Source organism: Sapajus apella, unplaced genomic scaffold (genome assembly GCF_009761245.1).
Source record: "Sapajus apella isolate SASKATOON/1434 unplaced genomic scaffold, GSC_monkey_1.0 scaffold44, whole genome shotgun sequence".
Classification (NCBI taxonomy): Eukaryota; Metazoa; Chordata; class Mammalia; order Primates; family Cebidae; genus Sapajus; species Sapajus apella.
Genome location: NW_022436984.1, coordinates 615,471 through 631,839, shown reverse-complemented (window position 1 = coordinate 631,839; position 16,369 = coordinate 615,471). Strand labels below are relative to the sequence as shown.

Sequence of the window (16,369 nt, the reverse complement as noted above, 5' to 3'; positions counted from 1 at the left end):
CCCTTTTGCATCTAATTCCTCCTAATTATTTCAGGTAATTTGGCAACCTTGTCCCTTGAAATCTGTCACCATTGGGGCTCCTGCCTCTCAGCATTAAAAAAAAAAAAAAAATCCAGTCTCTATACAGGCGTCCCAGTGAGCTGCCACCCAATAGGGGAGACAGATCAAAGCTGCATTTTCTTGGAAACTGAAGCCTTGCCCAGCCACCATGGAAGAGATCTCTGCCAAACTCCCTCCTCTGTGAAGAAACACAACAGAGACCAAGTGAGAAGTAGCTACAGTTTAATACAAACCTGCACCAGAACACAACGTGTCGGGCTGTTTAGTTTTTGCCTCAAACGGTGGCCAAAGCACAGGACCGTGTGTCGTCTTGGGGTTGACACAGTCTTAGCACCATGACATTTACGGGGGAGTAGGGAAGTCACCTGGGTGCTGGGGTGCTGGAGGCTCCATCCCGACCCGAGGCTGTGCCTGCGCCTCAGCAGCTGGAGGGGGTTTGGGTTTCCTTGTGGTTCTGTGGCTTCTGGGTCAGTATCAGAAAAGCCCTCATCACGACATTGGCTTGACAGAGACCTACTGTGGACTCCTAGCACTACACACACGCACGCACACGCACACACAGTAGCACAATTTTCTGGCAACTTAACCCCACAAACCTAGAGAGCAGCTAAGGCAAGAACAAACAGTATTTATTCAGCAAGTACAAGACCAGTTTGAGAGCTGCATTCAGTGCAACCAGAGACCCTTTTCATTCCAACCAGGAGCCAGTGGGGCTGGTGACGAAGCTGGCTGGAGCTCTGCATGGGGCAAGGAGTGCGTGGTGGGGGCTGACCGCTCATTTGGCTCCTTGAATCTCTTTCTGATTTCCATCTAGAAGCTCCTGGACAAGGGTGGGGTCTGTGTAACGACTGGGGGTGGATGAAGCCAATGGCCTACAGTGGGCCACTCCATGATGTGCTTCCCTGGCGCCATGGGTCACACATCTCTCGGGCGGAGGCACTCAGAGAAGGTAAGCTTTCCTAGCCTAAGCAAGGATGCTCTGCCCAGCTGGTCACCACCACTGTTGCTGGGCTCTTTGGCATCTGCCCAAGGCCCATGACCCAGTAAGGGCTGAAAGGGATAGAGACGGTGTGCACTGCACCAGGAGGCAGTGTCATGGTGTCCCCCCTCCCTGGTGGGTCTCCCAGGCCTGGGTCCTCACCCCTGTTCCTATGGCTGCCACTTGCCATAAGCCCCTTTGCCACCTCTGCTCTCTGGTGCTCTCTGGCTGACTGCCTCTGTCCTCTCAGCCCCTGAGTGAGGAAAGGGGGAGTGAAGGGAGAAGTGAGGGTATGGACGCAGCTCACACTGCATGGTTAGCCCCCAACGGGTGACCAGTCCTGGCTCAAACACAGAATGTGCATGAGGTTGTTTATAAGAAAGATGAGAAAAAATATCTATCTGTGCAAAACAAAGCAGGCTGCCTACCAGGAAAGTAAGTCTTCTTGTTGGTTAAACTCTCAGGTGGGATCTACAATAGATATCACCCTGGGCCTCCTCTCCACAGCAGGGGTAGATAGCCAAAGTGGGGAGGGTGGTCTCAGACACTGCTGAGGTCAGAGGGCCTGAACTTTCTGGGCCAGAGTTTCCTCATCTGTAAAATGGGAAGAATGATAAGTGCTCCATCGTCATGAGGACCAGGCGAGAGGTCATATATGGAAGTGTTTTGAATACAAGAAAAGCACTACGGAGATGTGCAGGGGCTGACCTTTTACTGAGGGTCTGGAAGCCTCACGCAAGCCTTGAACTGAAACCACATGGGCAACATGAAGTCACCTCCCACGGGGCAGACAAGGCTTAACAAGGGCAGGTGGCCGGGTCACTTCCCAGATCACTGGAGGTGGAAAGAGACACCTGGCCTCTACTGTTTCCATGGGAACCTCTGTGGGGTTTCAGAAGCAGGGAGGGCCCACCTGGACAGGCAGAGGAGAAGATGAGGCCATGAGCCAGTGAGGCCTGGTGCTGACCACAGGAGATCATAGCACCTGAGCAGCAATGCAGGTTCGACAACCAGGTCCTGTGGGCCTGGAGTCCCCCTCCCTGGTGTCTGGCGAGCCCCTCTTCCACTCCTCCTCTCTCAGCAGGCATGAGGCCTCTTGCCAGTCACATAGGAGGAGTGCTGAGCCTCTGTCCAGCAGGGAGGTTACAGGAAGCTCTGTGTGTGTGTGTATGGTGGTGGGAAGGGCAAGGGGAGTGCTGGGAGTGACCAGGGGCAGAGAGGGGAAAGGAAACCTGCTTCCTGAGGGGCTGGCAGCTCTGGGGCTAGGAACCCAGGCCCCCTCTCGGAATGGAGGACACTAGACTAAGAGGGGAGGGGAGGGGAAAGGTCCTGGGCCTCTGGCAGCCTGTGAGCCCAGCCCCTCCACCACCCCTGCCCTGTCTGGTTGGTGTCGAGTGCAGCGTCTCCTAAGGACCACATCTATTCCTCTGGTTATTCTATGCTAGTGACACAAGCACCGTTATTTTTCACAGGATGCACAAACAAGTCAAACCAAACTACTGCGCAAACCAAACGTGCAAAACAAAACCATTTACACGCGCCTGGCACCAGCCTTGAGCCCCGCCCAGCTACCCTTCTGGGCCTGTGACGCCCCCCAAGGGTATGGGCAGGGCACGGGAAAAGCTGGCAAGGGGCACCGGTGTCTCAGCCAACCCCATCCCTACCCCCACACAGGGCCAGAGGTGGGTTGGGGGAGATGGGACATCCTGGGCATGGCTGGGAAGCTGACACCTGTCTGACTTGGGAAATGTCACCACGGGGCCTAGGGGGTGGGGGAGGAGGCCTTTACTTTGAAACCACATCTGCTAAAGTGCTCTGGACAACTGGCCAGTCAGCCAGGGGGCAGGGCACTAAAGTCTGGGCTTTCCCGAAGCCAGCAGAGGCAGGAGTGAGAGGAAGGGCCGGCCAGGGCTCTATGCATTGGGCTCTGTGCATAGTGTGGGCTTCCTGGGCCCCAGAAAAGCCCGCCGAGGCCAAGGCAGGAAAGGACTACAGCAGGAGGAACACATCTCAAAGTGCCTGTTAGAGTTGGCTCGAAGCACAGTGAATCACTTTGCAGACATAGGGAGGGCCCCATGGGTCCTGGGGCCCCCCTTGGGTGGTATGCTGCCCAGCCCAGCCTCTCCTGCCCCTGCAGCTGTGGCCGGAGAGTTTCGGGCTGGTGGTGGCGGTGCGTCCTCACTTGGGGGGCTGGGCAGTGCCTTTACCAAATGCCACTCGACCTGCCTCCGGGGGGAGCGAGGATCCGAGCCGAAGCTCGCTTTGGAACATGGTCATCGATCTGAGAGCCTGAAGGGAAGGAAGCACAGGGGTGAGCTGGGCTCTTGTGCCTGCTAACAAACCAGCCACCCTCTCCTAGAGGCCCACTGTGTGCAGGGCCTGAGTGACTCCTCTCAGCCGCTCCATCCCGTTTCACAGACAAGGAGAACGAGGCTCAGGGAAGTTAAGTGACCTGCCCTGCATTGCACAGTGTGTAAGTGGCAGAGCCTGGACTTGGACCCAGGTTTTCTTAATTCAGAACCAACATTATTAACTGTCCATTGTGCCAACTTTACTGCCCCAAGCCTGTGCACAGTCTCTTGTGCTTGCAGGCTGTCGGCCAGCCTGTTGGCACTTGGGCCCTTGCACATATGCCTCAGTGAGTAAGCGATAGAGAAAAAGGAGGGTATGCCATTGTTTTGGAAAATGAAAGAACCGTACCCTAAAGGCCCCGCATCTTGAAATCCCACGACTTAGTTACAAAGGAAGGGTCTATACAGAAGGAGCAGGATTGAAAAAAAAAAAAACCACACACACACACACACAAAGGGAGGATCTAATGCCCAGGAGAGCACAGTGGGACATTCTTCAGCCTGTCCCACCTAGAACAGACAAGATTTGGGGTGGAGGTGAGGGGCAGGCTGCCTAATGTTTGCAGTCTGAGCGGGGATTCTGCCTAGTCTTGGCTCTTGGGCGGGAGGAGAGGAGGCCGATGGTCAGCAGGGGCCCCGCAGATCTGGGGTCTGGCTGCCCTTCGTGGGTCTGGCTACAGCAGGAAGGACCTTGCCCTGGCAGTGATAGGAGTCTATCCCTCTGGGACTGGCAAGACCTGAGGGTGTATAAACAAGTCTTCCATGCCAGAGTCCCTTTCTGACTCCATCACTGGTGGGAGTGGCAGTGACCCTCAGGGTAGTGGAGACGTCATATTAGCAGTGGACTGGTCCTGAGAGAGGACCCCTCCCCCTGGGCTACCAGCGCCTCCAACAAGGACCTCATCTCTTCTGCCACAGGCTTTGTGTGGCCCAAAGCAGGGCACACAGGAGGCTGGGCAGGCAGGTGCTGCCCCATTGGCATTCCTCTGGTTTAGCCCTCTGCTTTCACAGCAGGATGTTTTGTGTATGGGGCTTGTCTCCCCGAGTAAACTCCAGGCTCTGGTGGAAGGACTGGGGTCTTGCGCCTCTTGCTGTGCCCACCCCAGCACAGCCCTTACAGAGTGGATGCTTGGTATCTCTCTGGCCCTGTCCTGAAGGCAGCCTGAAGGCGGCTCAGCTGTGCTCAGGGAGACTCAGGGTCCTGGCCCCTTGCAAGTGGTGGTGATAGTTCCCACCTAAGCTGCCTGGAGGCCCTGGCCATCTTACAGACTGCTTGTTCTCCACTGATGGTCATCATTTATGAGCCCGTGGCTTGCATGGTGGTGGGAGGGGTGGGAACTGCCACGCCTTTAAGAACTGGGATTGGACCCCCCAAAGAACCCAGAGATTCCACAGGACTGGGGCCAGGACTCAAGGGATACAGAGATAAGAGAAAAAATTGGGTATCAGAAGTCAAGAGATAAAATATTTTACTTAATAAAATATATACAATATAATTCCTGGTTAAAAAAAAAAGAAGGTGAAGATGGGGTGAAGGCAGGGACAGGTGTGGGTAGGTCAGAGGAGGAAAGGGGGTAGCAGAAGGAGCAGAGAGGCTGCTGAGGAGTGGGCTGGGGTGGGTGAGGGGCCGGTGGGTGCAGTCCCATGAACCACAGACAGGGCCGACTCTGCTGAGCTCAGGGCAACTCAGAAGCACCCACTGTGTGCACAGCCCTCAAGATGTTTCAAGGGACAAAAATATCTGAACTTAGAAACCCCCAGGAGAGTCCCAGGTGGGCCACAGCCTGTTAGAGCAGCTGTGCCCAGGGACCAGGACAGCCCTCCTATCTCCACTAACATCTGTGTGAGTCTAATATCCAACCAGCACATTCCTGGAAATAGGCGACGGGAGGGAGGAGAGGACACCAAAGAAAAGCAGGCATAAGTCCCACTGCCTGGGTGGGCTCCTCCCGGCCCCCTGCCCTTCTCCCATGGCCCCCTGACTCTTACCAGAGAGGCTGAAGCTGGATTCATGAAGGTCCCGCATGCCCCCATGCCGGGTGACGGGCCGGGTAGGAGTGTCTGCGAGTGGGGTTCCCATCTCTTTCTTCCCAGGGTGCACAACAACAGCGACATCCCCCAGGTAGGGAGTGCGGTCCACTCCTCTAACCTTTAAAGTCTAGGAAGGATGGAAGAAGAGCAAAAGGAACAGGATGCCACCATCAGAGCTGAGTGATATAACCATGGCCTTCCTGGGGGCTGGCGGGACATTGGACACTGCCATTCTGCCCAAGACCCAAATCACTGCAAGTGACCAAGGCTCCTTACACCTTGAGTCCAGGGGCTGGAGAATTCTTTTCTTGTACCTCCTAAAGAGCACATGCATATGTGTACATGTGTGCATGTATGTGAGTGCACATGTGTGTGTGCATGCATGCATACCTGTGTACAGGAGAGGTATTGGCTCCCCCAACACTGGTGGAAGCCTTAACAAGGTAGCAGGTAGATGTCTGAGGAAGTCAACTTTGCAGAGTGCCCTCCCACACAGCACAACTCATTCCCCACCTGAGGCTCCCATGAAGCCACACCCTTTACGGCTCTGACAACTCTGAGGGAACAGAGGCTAAACACAGCCCATCTAGAGATTAGAGGCCCCCAGTAGCAATACTAGCTCATTCTGTACTCACAAAGGCAGTAGAGTTAGGAGCCTATATTCTACAACCAGACTGCCTAGGTTCCAATCCCAACTTCGTCACTTGTAAACTGTGTGGCGTTGTGCAAGTTACTTAACTTTTCTGTGCCCACAATACTAGCACCTATATCAGAGAGTTGCAGGAGAGCAGAGGAATTCATATGTGTAAAGCTGTTCAAACTGTGCTGGCACACAAGAGGCAACATAGAAGTCCAAGCAGTTATTACTGCAGAGGTCATTTATGGTCCTATATCATATTAAAAAGTGCTATTGGGCAAGGCGCAGTGGCTCACATCTGCAATCCCAGCACTTTAGGAGGCCAAGGCAGGTGGATCACTTGATCCAAGGAATTTGAGAGCAACCTGGACAACACAGTTAAACCCCATCTGTCTCTACAAAAAAATAAACATTAGCTGTGTGTGATGAGTGAGAGACCCTGAGTTTGCTTTTAGATTTAGCCCTGCGATCACGGAACTCATGCTTTCTTCATTCAGGCAGCCTATGGCTGCGTCCCCACGGCAGACCTGGGAGTGTATTTCTTCACTTGTCGGCCCCTGGGAGAGGATTCTTGGTTTCTCTGAAAGCTCTGAGCCCTCTCGTGTGGCCAGTGTGCCAGCAGCGTGGTGCTCCTGTGTTCAGGTACTTGCTCCTCCTGTGCCTCAGACAATGCTTTGCAAATGCCAGATTCCCCCTTGCTTCATCAAGAATGCGAGGGAGCCAGGCCAAAGCAGTATCTCCAGCCCCCAGCACCCCCCACTCCAAGCCTGCGTATCCAGAGGAGCTCTGTGGTCGAACACGCTCACATTTCGTGCTTGTGTCCTCCACAACTCAGGACCCCTGCTGCCTGACCACTTAAAATGCCACCTGGTAATCAAAGATGGGGACTAGAAGCCAGTATTTTCTGTCTCTAGCATTCCCCTAGCCCTGTCACACACTCCCCTCTCAACGCTGGGGAGAGGACAACAGAATTGGGTAGAAAACTGGAGAGAAAATCTCTTTGAGATTTAAAACAGTCATGGAGGATGTTCCCCGGCAGGGGGCGCCAACCCCCCCCCCCCGCATCGTCCCCGTCTCGCCTCACCTTCTCTCTCTGGACCAGCTTCTTGTAGACAGTGTCTGGGAAGGACCTCAGGGGGCAGAACTTGCCGGTGCCCTCGGCGCACATGAAGACGCCGTTCTCGTACACGACGCGCCCCCGGCTGATAGTGACCAGCGGCACGCCGTGGCAGCGCATGTTCTCGTACAGGTTGAAGTCTCCTCCCTGGACCTGCGTGCTGGCTGAGATGGTCCTGGTGGGGAGGCAATGGTGGGAGAGAGAGCGCTGAGGACAGGTAAAGATGTCACAGCTCCCTGGGAGGGGTGAGCCCCAAAGGCTGGTTGTTATGGGCTGAATTGGCTGTCTTCAAAATTCTTCTGCTGAAGTCCTAACCCCCAGAACTTCAGAACATGGCCCAATTTAGGGTCTTTAATGTGATCTTAATGATAAAGTGAGGTCATATAGGTGGGCCCTAATCCAATCTGACCGGTGTCCTTATAAGAAGAGGAGACAGGCTGGGCACCGTGGCTCATGCCTGTAATCCCAGCACTTTGGGAGGCTGAGGTGGGGGGATCATCTGAGGTCAGGAGTTCAAGACCAGCCTGGCCAACATGGTGAAACCCCATCTCTAGAAAAATACAAAAATTAGCTGGGCATGATGGTGGGTGCTTTTAATCCCAGCTACTTGGGAGGCTGGGGTGGAAGAACTGCTTGAACGTGGGAGGCAGAGGTTGTAGTAAGCCGACGTCGTGCCATTGCACTACAGCCTGGGCAACAGAGCAAGACTCCATCTCCCAAAAAAAAAAAAAGAGGAGACAGACACACCAGACATGTGTGACACAGAAGAAAGACCGAGTGAAGATGGAGGGAGAAGACAGCCAACTGTAAGCCAGGGCCATTTTTTTTGTGCCAGAAATAGTGCAAAATTATATGCTTTTGGAGATCTGTAATGCAAGTTCTCTTCAAAATCCCGAGTCCCTCTAGCCCTGGAGACAAGTAACAAACTTTACTTTGTGGCTTCTGGGTCCCACACCACCACGTCGGCATCGGCTCCAGGGATGATGCGGCCCTTGCGGGGATATAGGTTCAGAAGCTTAGCCGCGTTGGAGCTGGTAACGGCCACAAAACGGTTCTCGTCCATCTTTCCTCCAACCTGAAATGTTGCAGAAAGTGTCAAGTCAACCAGGCTCTGGGGCTGGGCCTCAAACCCTTGGTCACCTTTGATGCTGGCCCGTGGACTTTGGGATTAGGTGGTCAGGATAGTGGTCATAAGGGGACAAGGCCATGAGCGCCATCTTAGATGAGCCAGTCTGTGTGGCTGTGGTCCAGGTGCTTACTTATTCCTTTCTCCCTTCATCCAGCAACTTTGGTGAGTGGCCCTGGTTCCATTCAGGCTGCCTGCCCGGGCAAATCTACCTCCTGTTTGTAAAACCAGCTCTGCTCTTGTGCCCACACAGAGGAGTCAGGAGCCTCCCTTCATCTACTAAGGGTTATATTTTCAAAGGGTTATACATGCTCCACTAAAACATCTTACTGCCCCACCCATGAGAGTACTATGGACTCTCTTCAAGGGGATTTCCTGAGCCATCTTCCTGGCCTTCCATGAGCTTAGTCTTGAGGACTTCAAATCTCTTTAGGGCTCATACTATATTGAATCTAATCTGAGATAGATCAAGACCAAAAATACTTATTCTTCACGTGCAGAACAGGTGGTATTCAAATGAAATCCTAGTTCTTATCTTTTTTGAAAGCAATTAGACAAAATATATCAAATCAAGAGCCTTAAAAATGTTCACATCCCTTGGCCTAAAAATCCACTTCTAGGAAGGTGTCTTAAGAAAATAATCAGAAATAATAATCAGAAATGCTAACACACACTCATGAACAAAGAGGTTCTCCACAGCATTATTTCTAAGTGCAAAAATTAGAAACAGCCGAAAGTCCCAAACATTAGGGAAAGATTAAAGTATGGTACATATGATACTTTCATTGGAGAAAATATTATTCGGCCATGAAAAAAGATGTTTTTAAAGAATTTTTACTGATATAGGGAGAAACTCAGGGTATACTGTTATATGAAGAAAAAAAATTCTGGTTAGTATAGTCATTGGTGAAAGAAAAAAATATGAAGCCAGTTATTAAAATAATGTGTATCTGGGTGTGGTGGCTCACACCTATAATCGCAGCACTTAGGGAGGCAGACGCGGAAAGAGCTTGAGCCCAGGAGTTCAAGGCCTGCCTGAGCAATAGAGCAAAAAAGGAAATAAAAATAATGTATAGTACATGCACAGAACTAGAAATACACTAAAATGTTAACAGTAGTTTAATTTCTAGGCTTGGAATTAAGGGGATTTTTTTTCTTATACTTTTCTGTATTTTCAAAATTTCCATGATAAGTCTTACTACCTTTCTAATCGGGGGGAAAGACCTTTTGCGTTTTGTTTTTGAGTGAAACAAACACCTGGGATTGAACTAGCCCTTCTAAGAAGATTCTTTGACAGGATCTGAGGAGTGAAAACTCTTATTAGGATTAGAGCAGGAGATGAAGCAGGGATTAGAGTGGAGATCAGGGCGGGGCGGGGCTCTAGGAAACATACCACTCCTCTCTCCCAGATGACGCTCATGCGGTCCTGCACGCCACTCACTCCATGTGGGATCTTGGTGAAGTCTTCCTTGCCCATAGCTTTCTGCTTTGTGGTGAAAGGCCGGTGATCTGATGCCACAATGTTCAGAGTGTCACTGGGTAGAGAAAAGGAGGTGACCAGTAAGGGGAGGGGAGGTGAAGACCCTAGAGGGTGGGGATAGATATAGGGAAAATCCTCAGCATGGGAACCAGGCAAAGCTGACTCCAATTTCAGCTCTGCCGCTTAGGCCACATGGCCTCTCATGAATTACTTCATCTATGTGAACCTCAGTTGACTCATCTACAGAACGAGTGTGACACAGTCTGACTGTGTCACAGGAGACTTCAGTGAGAACCTTGGGATGGCAAGGTTTCAGAGTTAAGATAGTGAGCAGAGAAAAGCTGAACTCAGAGTTTAGCTGAAGTGAGATGCTGGAGGTGGTTTTACTATCATGGAATTATATGCCAGTTCCCCCTCGTCAGCTCTCCAGCCCCCACCTGCTGGCAACAAGCATTCAAAAGTTCAATGTTAAGCTTTGCTGAATAACTTGGACTCACAGCCTTCCTTGGATGTGCGGATTCTAATGGCACAGAAGGGAAGGAGGGATGAGGTAGAAGTCTGACTTAATAGACTGAGAGTGCTATGCAAGTCAATCAGCTCTTCCCCAGTGCCGTTCATGACTACAGCAGAAACATATTAAGGCAGTCCTCAGGCCAGGTGCTCACCCCTATAATCCCAGCACTTTGGGAGGCTGAGGTGGGTGGATCACTGGAGGCCAGGAGTTCGAGACCAGCCTGGACAATATGGTGAAACTCCGTCTCACCTTAGCCTCTGGAGTAGCTGGGATTACAGGCACCTGCCACTATGCCTGGCTCAATACAAAGAAATTAGCCAGGTGTAGTGGCAGGTGCCTGTAATCCCAGCTACTCCAGAGGCTAAGGTGAGAAAATTGCTTGAACCCGGGAGGTGGAGGCTGCAGTGAGCCAAGATCGCACCACTATACTCCAGCCTGGGCGACAGAGGGAGACTGTCTGAAAAGAAGAAAAAAAGCCATCCTCCATCCAAGGTTGTGGGTGGCTCAGGCACAGGCAGGCTCTCCAGGGGCTCCCGGGCCAGAGAAGACTCAGGGAAGAACAAGGAGAGGGCTCATGGCAGCAGATCATCTGCCTGATGAGGGAGGCAGGCAGCCGGCTCGAATTCAGAGAGCTCTGCAGGCCGAGGACTCAGAGGCAGTGAGGGGCAGAAGACAGAATGCCCACCCAAGCCAGGCCAGGCCAATCTCAGGAGGAAACGCCCTTGTGGGGCAGGGAAGGCCTGGCTGGGAAAGGGGGTCAGGACGGAGAGGGGGATGACTGCTGGGACCACACTGCGGGGGCCCTGAAGGTCAGCAGCAAGGGTCCCATTGTTTTCTGTAGGAGGCCCCAGAGCCTGGTGAGTGCCCATGCGCCATCTAAGATGCCCACTCCAGAAGACTCTGGGGGCAGAACATATTATCAGACTTGGTGAGGAAGCATATTCTTTTTTTTTTTTTTTTTTTTGAGACGGAGTCTTGCTCTGTTGCTCAGGCTAGAGTGGAGTGGCATGATCTCGGCTCACTGCAACCTCCGCCTCCCGGGTTCAAGTGATTCTCCTGCCTCAGCCTCCTGAGTAGCTGGGATTATACGTGTGCGCCACCACACCTGGCTAATTTTTGTATTTTTAGTAAATACGGAGTTTCACCATATTGGCCAGGCTGGTATCGAGCTCCTGACCTTATGATCTACCTGCCTTAGCCTCCCAAAGTGCTGGGATTACAGGCATGAGCCATCACGCCCGGCCAGGAAGCATATTCTTAAGGCTTTCAGATAATGGCCAGTCAGCTTGCATAGGGCTGTCTCCATGGGGGACCTGGCAGGGCTCATCAGTCTCAGCTCCTGCCAAATGACTAATGTGTTTGACCAAACCCGAGGTGAAGATGCCTCGGCTCTTTCTGTGCAGTAGGCTGGGCCTTCCCTGGGCCAAAGAGGCTGCTCTGGCCCTTGCAGAGACTCTTTGCAAGAGACTCTCCTGCAGAACCCTGAGGCTTCCCACACTCTGGCCCTGCAGAAGCCCCCACAGATGAATGGAATCTTTAGGGTTTCCTTTCTCCTGAGGGGCCCTCTGGATACCTGAGCAAGTGTCCAGGGCAGAAGATGCTCAGGGCAGAAGATGCACGTTGCAGTCATGGAGGGCAGGTCAGGGACCCTGAGAGCAACAGGGTCAACTCCTACTCTTTAACCAGCTCAAGTCTTCCTGAACACCCAGCTTTCTGAAAAGGTGCCTACACAAAGGTGCCCACTAAGCAGCTGTGAATGGTGGTAGTGACATTCTAGGAGGCCCTCTAAGCTCTCTCAGTGCTGCCCTGAATCTGAGAGATAGGAAGCCCCCACCCAAACCATTTATAGTTTAAAACATGACTGGCTTTGCAAGTACTTTAAAATTTTATATGATCAAATGAAAAAATTTCTGGTCCCTTTAAGAAGCCAGAATTTAGGCCAGGAGCAGTGGCTCATGCCTGTAATCCCAGCACTTTGGGAGGCTGAAGTGGGTGGATCAGTTGAGGTCAGGAGTTTAACCTGGGCAACATGATGAAAAAATACAAAAAATATAAAAATTAGGCTGGGCGCAGTGGTGCAGGGTGGCTCATGCCTGTAATCTCAGCACTTTGGGATGCTGTACTCCAGCCTGGGGGACAGAGTGAGACCCTGTCTCAGAGAACAAACAAACAAACAAACAAAACACTAGCCAGGCATGGTAATGCACACCTGTAGACCCAGCTACTCAGGAGGCTGAGGTGGGAGGTTGTACCACTGCATTCTAGCCTGGGTGACAGAGCCAGACCCTGTCTTAAAAAAAAAAAAAAAAAAAAAAAAAAAAAAAAAAAAAAAAAAAACAGCCAGGCTTTAAATAAAGGATAAGTCATTCCATCTATAGATTGCACTTTTTATTCCTATATAGCCTGACAAATCACAAATCACATCCTAAATAAATAATTATGAAGCAGCTCATATTTTCTTATGGGAATACTAATTGGTATCTGGGTTTTCTATCAAGTATTTTGCATCATATAAGTTATAACCAATGATGTGTTACAAAAGTGAAATTATAGTCATCATAAATTTCTATCAATAAATATTAAAATTATGCCCCAAATCCTATAAAGCAGAACCCATTTACAATATGCACTGATTAAAAAGGGATTCAGACTATTCTCACAACGTATAAAAACTACATTTCTACTTAAATAAATAGAATTAATTTAAATAATTAAAATACATTTGACAAAGTAGGCTAGATATAAAAACTTAAATTATTCAATGATACTTATTCTCCCCAGTCTATTTGAATTTGTATGGGTTTGGGTGCTGTAATTTGGGTGGGTTGAGGCACTTATTATCTTTTTTGTTCTTTCAGTAAATTTGCTTGTAGCAAGCAGGGGTGTTTCAAAAGACTCTTGACCTTGGAACCAAGCCGACATTATTATAGTGGATTCTTGGTAATTGTTTTATTGTGTTGCAGATGATGAAAAGGAGGCTGATTCTTCTAAAAACAAGCATTTTTTTTTTTTTTGCGCTTTTGTTGTACATGCTGGAGTACAGTGGCATGATCTCAGCTCACTGCAGCCTCCGCTCCCAGGTTCAAGCGATTCTCCTCCCTCAGCCTCCTGAGTAACTTGGATTACAGGCTTGAGCCACCCACCTACACCCAGCTAATTTTTGTAGTTTTAGTAGAGACTGGGTTTCTCCATGTTGGCCAGGCTGGTCTTGAACTCCTGACCTCAGGTAATACACCCGCCTCAGCCTCCCAAAGTGCTGGGATTATAGGTGTGAGCCACCATGCCCAAAAGCATTTTTTTTTTTTTTTGAGACGGAGTTTCACTCATGTTACCCAGGCTGGAGTGCAATGGCGCGATCTCGGCTCACCGCAACCTCCGCCTCCTGGGTTCAGGCAATTCTCCTGCCTCAGCCTCCTGAGTAGCTGGGATTATAGGCACGCACCACCATGCCCAGCTAATGTTTTGTATTTTTTTTTTTTAGTAGAGGCGGGGTTTCACCATGTTGACCAGGATGGTCTCAATCTCTTGACCTCGTGATCCACCCGCCTCGGCCTCCCAAAGTGCTGGGATTACAGGCTTGAGCCACCGTGCCCGGCCCCAAAAGCATTTTTTAAGAGCAAGAGCTGATGTAGCATTTCTCTCTTCATCTTTACTCTCCAAATTGATTTACATCTGTAAGAGCTGCTGCGCCTGGCACCCACCAAAGCTATGGGACAAAATATAATGACTGTCCCCATGCCATGGTGCATACTGCCCTCCGCAGAGGCCTCCTTCACCCATGCCCTATTGACGGCACTCCACTCACATTGGCAAAGCCCTGCACCCCACACCTCTCTTTAGGTTGTGAACATAACGGGATGGGAGTTTTCCAGTGGTTGGCAACCAGGACTGAAAGCTAAGGACATGGATGAGACAAGCACCTTATTATCTAAGAGAGCCACTTTCAGTGGGGCCAGTCACTACCCTCCACTGTACCTGCACCGCCCTAGAAGAGGCGTATTCCCACCCTCCAGGTCTAGAAAGTGGCTTGGAGGGAGACTGAGAGGTTGGCAGGATGGAAGAGTCCTGGCTTTCCCTCCCCTCCTCTTTCCTGGGTTGAGTGGGGCTTCCATACCCTCTCTCCACCAGTCCACCCCAAAGACAAGGAGGGCATATTTCAAGAGGTTCATTTGTGGAGAGCAGAGCTGAGAGCAGTGGGCACCTGTCTGGGCTGTGAGCTGTGGACCCACCTCTAAGCCTCTGGGTTGGGGACAGCCTGCCTTTCCACCATAGGGAGCAAAAAGGCCGTGTGGGCTTCCTCTGGGCCCCAGATACTATAGAAGGTGGCCAGGCTTAAGTTGCCCTGTGGGAGTTCTCATTCACAGAGGCACTGCTAGTGCTGCAAGCTGGGAGAGATGTATGCTTGGGTATAGAGAAGAATCCCATCACCTTCTGTCCTAATCCTCTTACCCCAACCCAAGCTGAGCTGGGGATTTGGAGGGGAAGAGACAAGTCTTAAACTGGAAGGAACTTTAATATCCAAAAGTGAACAGGAAGCAACATCTTCTCCCCAATTTTTTTTTTTTTTGAGATGGAGTCTTGCTTTGTCATTGGACAGGCTGGAATGCAGCAGTGAGATCTCAGCTCACTGCAACCTCCATCTCCTGGGTTCAAGCGATTCTCCTGCCTCAGCCTCCCAAGTAGATGGAATTACAGGTGCACATTACCACACCCGGCAATTTTTTTTAAATTTTTAGTAGAGACGGGGTTTCAGCACGTTGGCCAGACTGGTCTTGAACTCCTGACCTCAAGTGATCCATCCACCTCGGCCTCCCAAAGTGCTGGGATTACCAGCATGATCCACTGTGCCCAGCCCCTAAAATATTAATAGGAGAGTGAAAGAAGCTGCAAGCAGTTATTGGGATAAAACAAAACCCTTTCATGATTGAGTCCCACTGAATTCAGACTGTTCATCAAACCATTTCCTTTAGATTGGGATTGAATGGGAAAAAGCAGTGTCAGAAAGAGAAGAGCTGGAAAAAGGAGATCTGGAGGGAGGGTGTTGGTGGCAGGGGTGAAGGGGGAGAAAGTGCAGAAGAAAAAGGGAAAGGGGAAGAAAGGAGGGAGAAACCCACAGAAGGAGGGATGTACAGACAAAGAGCACACGGGAGCCAATGAGAAGAGGGAGAGGTGAAGAAAAGAGACAGAAAGAATTCCTACATTCTAGGGTAAGTCACAGGCTACATTCTGCAGCTCCCCACTGGGCTTTGGAGTAAGAGATCAATGTCCTTTGAGATTCTGAATAACCACTGTTCACAGTTCTATATGTGCTCTTCACTCTTACACTTCAGAAGCTCTCACTTCACATCAAGCAGTCATAAACTCCCAATAGGATGGCAATTATCCGATGGGCTTGGAGAAGGTAAGAAAAGCACAATCATCCTATGGGCACGGTGAAATCAAACCTAGCTCAGATGTTTCCAGGAGCCTCTATGACGTCTCCCTAAAGATGTACACATCCCTGCTGCTGAAATGCCTTACTTGGCCAGCAGGCTCATGAGGTAGGTGGAGGTGTTGGTGTCCAGTCTCAGGGGAGGCACCGTGACGTAGGCGGCTGCGTGGGACCAGTCCTGGTGGTAGTAGTGTAAGCCTGTCAGCGTGGCATGTGCGGTGGTGGTCTCTGCCAGCACAACCTTCCCTGGAAGAAGAAAGGTCAGAACCATCACCAGGAAGCCACCGAACCCAAGCAACCGCTGGATGCGCCTCTCATTTTACAGGTGAAGGAGCTGAGGTCAGAGATAGGAAGAGACCTACCCAAGCTCACAGGGCTTTTGAGAGCACAGGTGGGTTCAAGCCCAGAGAGCTTCCCTATTCTCCTGCTGACCTAGGCAAGGAAGACAAAGGGACATGGGCACTGAGGCCTGGCAGCACCATATGGCACTTTAAGGAGTCTGGTTTGCCCAGAGCATTACTGTGTGCAGAGTACTGTTGGCAGATGGAGCTTGACAGTGGGTAAACAGTCACGCAGGGCTGCGAATGCCATGCTAAGGAGCAGTCTAGGCTGTTTTCTGGACAGGCAGGGTGCTGTGAGCAGC

The 16,369-nt window shown here is 50.9% G+C and overlaps 1 protein-coding gene across 2 annotated transcripts in view; it reads right to left on the bottom strand.

The window, feature by feature from the left end:
* Positions 1-265: 265 nt before the first annotated feature.
* The window catches only part of DPYSL5 (dihydropyrimidinase like 5), a 98,651-nt gene continuing 82,547 nt past the window's right edge, over positions 266-16,369 (bottom strand). For both annotated transcript variants that reach the window (XM_032301266.1, XM_032301267.1), the window contains exons 8-13: positions 15,816-15,972; positions 9,695-9,836; positions 8,108-8,250; positions 7,143-7,350; positions 5,380-5,548; positions 266-3,328 (exon numbers count right to left, since the gene is read on the bottom strand). In XM_032301266.1, the coding sequence (XP_032157157.1) occupies positions 3,243-3,328; positions 5,380-5,548; positions 7,143-7,350; positions 8,108-8,250; positions 9,695-9,836; positions 15,816-15,972 (905 nt within the window). In that variant the 3' untranslated portion in view covers positions 266-3,242. The remainder of the gene's footprint in view (positions 3,329-5,379; positions 5,549-7,142; positions 7,351-8,107; positions 8,251-9,694; positions 9,837-15,815; positions 15,973-16,369) is intronic.